Below are 9,285 nucleotides of genomic sequence, written 5' to 3' on the forward strand. Positions count from 1 at the left end.
AAAAAAAAAAAAATCCATTCAGAAAAACCCGGTTCAGTTTAGTTCAAGTCGAATTAATTCTGAAAGGCCCAGCTCAATCAATCCATCTAGGCTAGAGGTGTGCAAAAAACCGAATTATCTGGCACACCCCGACCTGACCCACCCGATCTGAACACAGTGCTGGTGGTTTCCATAGTTCCAACGGCCCGCCACAGCTTGTTTTGTGTAAATATTTTTGGATTTTGGGAAGATTTCAGATTTAATATTTTAAAACCCATTTAAACCAAACCGATTGAAATATATATATACTAGGGATAACCCGTGCCTGAAGGCACGGTCAATAGTTTTTTTGGTACCACACGGGTTACGGAATTCAATTGTTATAAATCAATTTAAAATGATATATCACTCTAATTTAATACTTCACAAATAAGACGTTGAAATTGTTTCTACATAGTAAACTGGCAAAAACATTCATAAATTTCAAATAACAAACTTCAAAATTACAGTCCAAATAATAAATTTTATATTACAGTGTAGCATAAGCAAATAATAGAATCTAAAAATATTTGCTAAAATTCAAGTCCAAACAACAAATTTTAGAATTCAATCCACGCTAAAATGACACATGTATAGCAAACCTTCAATAAAAAGATGTTACTGAATTAGTATCATAACTGATAACCTTTTCAGTTTATCAAATTTCAATACCTTCAAGAAAATGTGAACAAATATTTTGGTACAAAAGAGTAATCATTCTAACTAAAAATAATAATAATTAACCATCCGAACAACCCAAGGTTTCCAATACGGATCAGCCACTTACAACAAAATCACTCGCTTAAATTCACTTTAAAAAACCAATAGCTATGAGAAATCACATTAAAATACATATGAGAAATCAACAAAATGATTATTTAAAAGCAACTCTAATTTGACAACAAAATGAACTCATTGCAGTAATAAAAATAATTTGAAGAACAATAACAAATGCATGAATAGCTTAATATAATATTATTGAATCAGATTATTTTACGGTTTCAATTTGAACAATACCAAAAAAACTCAACAAACCCATGTTTAAGAGTTATAATTGCATATTTCACAATTTTTTGCAATGATCTTTCACAAAAATCATAGAATCCAAAAATCAACTCAATAGGCAGGATAACAAACTGAGTGAATATTAAATTAAATTAAGTGAAGCTTAAGACAAAAATCATAGAATCCAAAAATCAACTCAATCGGAATACTTAAGACGAAGCTTTAAAGATAGAAGTTTGGAATATATAAAACTTAACAAATTGCTTAAAATTTGAAACATTCTAAATGACTCAAATAGCATCATGAAATTCTCAACAACCAATAAGAAATTCTAAAAAAAGAAGACGACTTTTGCTAATGAAAGTTTGAAAAGTATGACACTACAAATTCAAACCAATTAAGATATTAATTTCAAAATCAATTAATTGAAAAATTCAAATCCTAATCATTAACACAAAGAAGCCATGCATTTGACCATGAATTTGAATCTTAGTAAATAAAAACTCGAACTTAGCTTTATAGCTTTAAAACAAATTAACTCATTAATTCTATAATTCTGTTAAGAGTCCATTGGTTGAATTTACAAAATCATTGCATTCATATAATGCCCTAATGTGACTAAGTGGTATTTTGGGAAGATGGTAAAAAGCAGCTTTTTTGCTTTTAACCAAGCTTTTTGGGAGTGTTTGCGAAGTTAATAAAAAACTGATTTTTTTTTTAATTAATATTTATTTATGGTGTCACATCACACCAAAATGACTAAAATAACCTCACCAAATTTTAAAAAATTACGTTTGACCCAAATCTATAAGATGTAAATATTGAGAGTAATTATGTAATTTCCTAACCTACTTTTTCTACTTGTGAAATGAGCAAAAAAATGCTGCTGTGCGTTTTGCTCCAAACGCCAACCTGGCGTTTTTCCCTTTCCCCAAAAGAGCCCTAAACTAATCATGTAAATGAAAAAGTACTTTAAATAAGAGTAATTACACAGATGATTAATTTGGAAGTCATTAATTATATCAACTACAACCATTTTAAAATTGAAATTGTTGCATTAAAAAATAATTGTAGTAAAAGGACTTTAAAATGGTCCAATAGTCATTTTAGTAACTATATATGAAATAAATAATAAAAAAATCAAATCAAATCAGACGGATTAAAGGAATGTTATCCAAAGAAAAAAAAATGTCTAATATGAATTGCTAGCATATCACTCGTGCCTAAAGGCACTCCCATATAAACAACTTAAATGGTTAAATCTTTTCTCTATAAAAAATAAAAAATAAAAAATAAATCATACAACATAGAAGTTTGAAGAGATTACCTTAATTGGAGCGTTCAAGGGTGCCGTTGGTTTGTTTCCTCCTATCAATGAACAACCCCTGACTCTTTCAAAAGCTTCTTCATCTCATCCAATTCCTATAGATTCATATCCAACCAACAGTGGTAGAGTATTTAGCATGAATAAGGAAGAAGATCAAAAAAGCAAAAGTACTTAGGAACATGACATATTTCAAAAAATTATTTAGGAACATAAAGTCTAAATAGGAGAGTATTTAGGAATATGACATATTTTCATAGTACATACCGTAGAAAAAAGTAGAAAATTTAAAATTTACTTCGCAAAAGTGTCACCCTTCCAAAAATATATATTTAAAAAAAAAATCCATTTTCACTACTAAGATAAATGTGGAACATAAAAAATTTATAAAATTCATGTGAGTTTACCACTTTGGATGCCATTTAGGATAAAGATGAAAGAGATTGTCATATCTTTTCAAACAAATTGAACGAAGTATGCACAAATTATTGCTCACTCGAGATTGCCACTCTTTCAACACTCATCAATCAAAGAAGTGCACGTTTAGTTTAATATTGTAACTCCCAGAACAATAAATACAAAATCATTAGAGAGATAAGAAAAACTTAACCTTAAAAAAATGTAGACCTATAAAAGGGAGCCGATATTACCATTCGCTTCTAGTCTTCATTCACCTGTAAAATACAGAAAAGAGCCAATATGATAATTAAAAGAGACTACCCAATTCAAAACAAACACACGCATTGTCACACTATTAAAAGGTTTTTCATAAACCACCCAATTCAAACTAAACACAAACAATGTTGCACAATAATAATAGATTACCCAATGCAAACACTACCAAAAAACACAACACATTGTCAACACAGATACAAATTAATGACTGATAAAAACATCAAGTTACAAAAATCAATCAATATTTTCTTTGGGTTTTATTTTTTTCAACTCTTACTTTTTGTAACTTCCCTTAATTGATCACATAATGTTAGAGAGAAAATTTAAGAAATAAGTGTTCCTAAGGTCTTTGGTGATTAAATTTAAAAAACAAATTCTTTGCTTGGCAATTCAACAACAAACTCTAAGTAACTTAACTCCCCCATGATTTACAAATCAATATAGCCCCAAAACCCCCATTTACTTTGTCCAAAAACCCAAATCACCCATTCAGATTCATTTTGCTTCCAAGCTTGAACTGAAAATTCTGAATTCTGAAAATTCTAAATAAAATTGGAATATTTGTTAAGCAATACATGACCATAAGCAAAATATCCAACCAACCCCTTGCCACAACAAAAACAAAATTTATCACAGCTTACCAATCCTCACTCCCAAAGAAAGAAAGAAAAAATAATAGAAAAACACAAAAAAACCCAATAAATATAGAAAAACTTCATATCAGTATTTCAAAAGTGTTTAGCAAACTCATAAGTGTTTAGAATTAGAATGCATCAGAAACAACAATAATGCCTTTGTGTGGATTTTTTTTTTTTTTTTTGGTTGATAAATAATGCCTTTCATTGTGAATGTGACATTTGATGTTTGAGGTTTTTATATTGGTACAAAACTTGGACAATGCACTATTGTTATGAGATTCAATTTGTCTTGTTTTTGTTTTGAAACAAAACAGCATGGTGAAGGACTTTTGGTAAAACATCTTATTTAGCAGTTGTAGCAACCATCAAAATTCAGCTTTAAATTTTTTCTCTACTCTTTCATTCTCTTCAACAAAGCAAAAAAATTAGGTGCTACAAAAATCAACATTTTTTCTCTACTCTTTCATTCTCTTCAACACCGCACCTCATTACCAAACTCTGGATACTAATCTTAAAATGCAAGCTCCCATAGAGAGAGTAAGAATATTTTACAGAGCAACAATATGAAAGTAGTTTAAAGACCCAAGTACTCCATTTCAGCCTTTATCTCATCCACCCAGCCAAAGAAAATGCACTTTAAACTTTGGATACTAATCCTATGCTTGCTTGCCCTTGTTTACTTGCAGGGTTATAATAACAGAACAAAAACCAAACAAAGAAAAGATAACCCTGCTCTTGAAATCATAGAGAATGTTAAGCCCTTTGTGATATTCACGTCTTTCATAATGACTGAGAATATTTTACAGAGCAACAACATGAAAGTAGTTAAAAAAACCCAAGTACTCCATTGTGAATCTGAAACCCAAGTACTCCATTGTAAAAAAACCCAAGTAGTTAAAAAACCCAAGTACTCCATTGGTTTCAGATTCTATAAGGAATGTCTTCGTAATTATGTTACAATTGTGAAATTTGTTGTATTTTTTTTTCAAATCTCAAGGGAGGTTAGTGTAATTTACCCCCATTTTTTTCTATCAAATGTTTTCAGATTATTGCCTTTGCTTTCTAGGTATCTCTTCACTAAATTAACGGCAGTATATCTTAGACTTGGGGTTTTATGGGTTGCTGTGGTTTGATGCTCTAGTGAAACATGATGTTGAAAAACATAATGCATTAAGTTTTCTATTTGTTTATTTTTTGTTGTTATTATTTGAATAGAAAAATAAGAATGCATAGTTGTAAAGGTAGATGTGTAGGTGAAGATATACTTACAAAACCAGATTAGCCAATGTGAGAAGAAAAGGACACCTGAGAGTCTTTCTCACAAAGTTATCCATAATGTTGTATTGTATCCATCAAGTCAAAGTCAATTCTTTTGCCATCTCTTAAGGTTCCCAAATGATAGGGTCTCTTTCATATGTAGAAGCAGCTTCAGATTTGGCATCCTGTCCTCCTATGGATTATTATTATTATTATTATTATTATTATTATTATTATTATTATTATTTGTATATTGTATTTGAATTATAGATTTGAATAGAGATTTAAAAAGAAAAGACAAAACGTGAATGAAATATAATTATATTTTATTTATATTTCATTTATTTTTTTTTCTTTTCCTTTCAAAATTACTTCTCAAATTTATGAGAAGTAAAAAACCCAAGTACTCCATTGTAAAAAATTCTTAGAATCTGAAACCAACAGATTCTGTAAATATTTCTGTAAGTACCCACAAATTTGAAATCCATCTATAAATACCATATTTATAACTTGAGAAATATGAAATCCATCTATAAATACCAAATCTGAAATCCATCAATTAGCAGTAAACTTGAGAAATCTAACCATGTTTGTAATAGGAATCTTCAAAATCACAGAGAATGTTAGAAAAATAATCAAACTAAGAATAACATTAGCATGAATCTATATGTCAAATCACCAAAAGCAGTAGTTAGAGATTGAAAGTGCTAATGATTTTTGCATGGGTCTACCCACAACGCATACCATAATCTCTACTTAATAAGTATATACCATATTCTTAACTCTCAACCTTTTTTCTTTTTTTCCAGTAATCATTCTGGTTCCAAGATATGAAATCTCATTACCTTAAAGACATTGGTGCAGGAAAACCTTTATGAGTTGAGTGCACCGAATCGAATGAAGGTAGAAAGTAAAAAGTAAGGAAAGAGATGGTCTAAAGATCTGGCAAAGATAAAGAACAAAGGTAAGAAGGTAGATATTATGAAAGGGAAGGTAAGAATAAGAGAAAAAAAAGCCTAAACAATTACCATATTGTTTTTTTTTTATGATATTGAACTAAATTGTTATTGTCAAATTTTTCGTTAAAAGTAATGAGGTATGTTAATCATGTTGTTTGATTTTAATAATGTTTAAGTTGGGATGACAAATTCCCCCATCCAACCAACCAAAAAAAAAAGTGAAGAAGAAAAAATAGTAGGGTGGGGGGTAACCTTCTTAGAACTCTTCTTCTCTCTTACTTCATACTTCTCTTGGCACATCTCTGACAACCATGCCCCTGGACTCACCAACTGTTTCCACATCCAACCACAAATTCACAAATCATTAGAAAGAATCATAACCCACCCAAATCACTGCTGATTTTTCTTTTCTTCTTATCTTATTTTATCTTAGCCAAAAAGAAAAAGAAAACCCAGATCATATAACTGAAATTGAATTCCTTTGCATTCCCAGGTAATAATTTCAGAGACATAAAATCACACGCAGACAGAGACAAAGTCAGGGAAACACACACACACAGAGAGAGAGAGAGAGAGAGAGAGAGACTTACAAGTAATGTTCTTTGGATGATTTTGGCCCTTTTCTTAGGCCTCTGAGGAGGTTTACAGCCTTTGATGGCCATAAAATCCTCCTCTTTCTCTTTACTCGACAAACTTATATACAGCTTCGGCCAAACAATCTCTCCTCTGTTTTCATCCCCGCCACTACCACCAACTCTCTCTCCTCCATCCATCATAATTAAACCACCGGCCTTTCCATTCTCATCCAACCCCAACCCCAACCCAGCCACTGACCCTCTCGTGGTGTAGTACCTGTCTTCCTTCTTTGGAGAACCTGATGCCAACTTCCGATTCTCTGAATTCCTGCAAATCACACCCACATGCAAATCAATATGTAATGACAAAGTGAGGAAACACAAATCATTAATTTTTCAGTGAGAATAAGCCAATTTTATAACCCAAACAATCCCAATGTGGCCAACAGCTAACAAAAAAACAACAAATAAAAAATAAAAAAATCAGTAGACAAATCACCAGAACCAAACACCAAGGATGCGGGGGGGGTAGATGTAGAGAAAACTGTGTAACTATACCTTAGCATCATTCCAACTTGATGTAGATCAATCAGCATTCCTATTTGAGAGCCATCAACCCCATTCGATACATACGATCGGCTATGGACTCTGGATTCTCAACATCCCTTCTCTTCGTCGTCTGATCAAGCCCCAAAAAACCCCCAAACCCAAAAAATAAAATCACAAATTTAGGCAATGATATTCGAGAGAGAATCGATACATATATACATAGAATATATACATAGAAGGGTTGGATGAGGAATACCTTGAGACGGTGACAGAGAGAGAGAAAATCGATGGCAGGAGAAGCGGGGACCGAGGATGAATCGGAGTGTGGTGGTGATGATGAGGATGAAGAAGGAGGCTCGGTGGCCATTGGAAAAACCCTAGAAGGGTTGGATGAGGAAGTTCGAGCTCTGAAAAACTTGAATCGAATGAGTTCAGTCGAAGCGAGTGAAGGTACCAAGAAGGATTTACAGAACACTCGACTCCCATTTGAAATCAAGAAGAAGAGAGGGAGAAGGGTTAGGTGGGAGGCAGACCTGTGAGACACAGAAGAAGAGGAGTGTTTGATACACTTGGGTAGAAATGAGAGGAGTGTTTGAGAGACAACCGTTAGATGCTGATCAGGAAAGATCTCAACCATTGATACAAATGTATCTCTCATACATTTTTACACATTTTCAAAATCCTTCCTCCCTTATTATATAGATATATATATAATATAAACTTGTGCATGATTGTTTTACTTCCCAAGGCAGCCTCCTCTATTTCCTAGGTCATCTTGACTGAATATATTAATTATATATTGCATAGATTTGATTATGTTATCTTTCCAAGACAATCTCCTCTGTTTTCCATTTTCGTATTTGTGTTAGACTTTTAATTTGTCATCATTAGCTCTCTCTCTAGTGGAAGAAAATTATTACTAAATCTCTCTCATACTTTCGGCTTCCCATTTCAAATTCCTCAAACTTTCAATTTCCACCATTAACTCTCTATCTCTCTCTCTCTCTCTCTCTCTCTCTCTCTCTCCAGTGAAAGAAAAATAATAAAAGAATCTCTCTTTCTCACTTCCTTTTGTCTTCTCATCATTCTGAATTATCCCTCTCTATTCTCCAAATCAATTTCCCAGTCATTAACACGCACACACACTCTCTCTCTCTCAAAGGGAAAAAAACAATTTCTCTTACCCTTCTATCTTCTCACTTTCACATGTGTCTTTTCTCTCTCTACCTCTCATCTCCGCCTCCCCCCACTATCACTCTCTCTGAACCCCCTCAGTTTATCTCAACCTGAACATCCTTCTATCTTTGATCTACTCATTAAATCCAAAATTCCTAATCTCAGCAAAGTAGTGATGATGACGATTGGAGAAGTTCATAACCCAAGCTTCAACTCTCGTTGTTTTTCAATTTCAGAAGCCCTAGCTTAATCTCTTAGACCAGGTGTAAGAGAGTTGTGATTGAATCACTATGTGAGCTGTTTGTATATTTGATTTTGAGATTATATATACATATTAGGGTTTGAAAATTAATGTAATATTTGTGTTATTGCTACAAAATGGTTCTTTTTCATTATTTTCCCTCTTTCTACTCTCTCATATATGTATGCATATAGATATGTGTATATATAATATATAGATTAGGGTTAGAAGAAAGGGAAAAGGTTACTAGTTTTTTCTGACCGAAACTCGACCGAATAAATCAGTTTCAAATAGAACAGTTTTGAACTACAATACTGGCAAAATTGGTTGGAAAAATGTCCAACCCGCTGCAGTCGGTTCAAGTGATAGATCAATGACAAACTTGATCTGATCCGACCCCTAAACAACCTAATCTAGGCCAATCCAATTCAAGTATACCAAGTGCACCAATAATAGAACCCACTACTTCTGAGATGTTGGAAATGATTGAAGACCTTTAGAGAACTGTGGCAGATTTAATCTTTTGGGGTTTTGACCCCATCATTGACCACGTCCCATGTTGGGAATTTCGTATCAAAGAGCTCTTTAATCTTGGGGCAAGCTAAAAATAGAATGGACCAACCTAAATTCGAAACTATAATGAAGGCTAATGGTGATAATAGAAGGGTAGCCCAATTGGACACATTGTTCAAAGAAATATCAAGCTTGGGTGATACCATGTGAAAAACAAATTGGCCTTGCCTAGATATAGCCATTTGATTTCTTGACAAGCCTGAAGTAAGTAGCAAGAGTGAGGTTGGGGAAAATATTGGTCATTGTGCACATCTCCAATGGGTTATTGAGACTTTAAAGATCGAAGGCCTAAACA

At 32.7% G+C, this 9,285-nt stretch overlaps 1 protein-coding gene across 1 annotated transcript; it reads right to left on the reverse strand.

Moving 5' to 3' along the window:
• Window positions 1–2,146: 2,146 nt before the first annotated feature.
• LOC114269092 (uncharacterized) lies at window positions 2,147–6,675 on the reverse strand. The gene is made up of 4 exons (XM_082888682.1): window positions 6,467–6,675; window positions 6,129–6,206; window positions 2,958–3,021; window positions 2,147–2,445 (listed from the first exon to the last, which is right to left on the reverse strand). Exons 1-3 carry the CDS (start codon window positions 6,650–6,652, stop codon window positions 3,007–3,009), a joined length of 279 nt encoding a protein of 92 aa, XP_082744808.1. The 5' UTR covers window positions 6,653–6,675; the 3' UTR covers window positions 2,147–2,445; window positions 2,958–3,006.
• Window positions 6,676–9,285: the final 2,610 nt, after the last annotated feature.

Source organism: Camellia sinensis, chromosome 9, assembly GCF_055761805.1.
Source record: "Camellia sinensis isolate YWXY chromosome 9, ASM5576180v1, whole genome shotgun sequence".
Taxonomy (NCBI): domain Eukaryota; kingdom Viridiplantae; phylum Streptophyta; class Magnoliopsida; order Ericales; family Theaceae; genus Camellia; species Camellia sinensis.

What these genes read in the sequence shown, in the direction of transcription:
- LOC114269092 (XM_082888682.1), bottom strand. Translation starts at nt 6,652, where the DNA reads ATGATGGATGGAGGAGAGAGAGTTGGTGGTAGTGGCGGGGATGAAAAC. An exon ending in TCATCCAAAGAACATTACTT is followed by an intron (nt 6,207 to 6,466) that starts GTAAGTCTCTCT and finishes ATGTGGAAACAG; the next exon opens with TTGGTGAGTCCAGGGGCATG.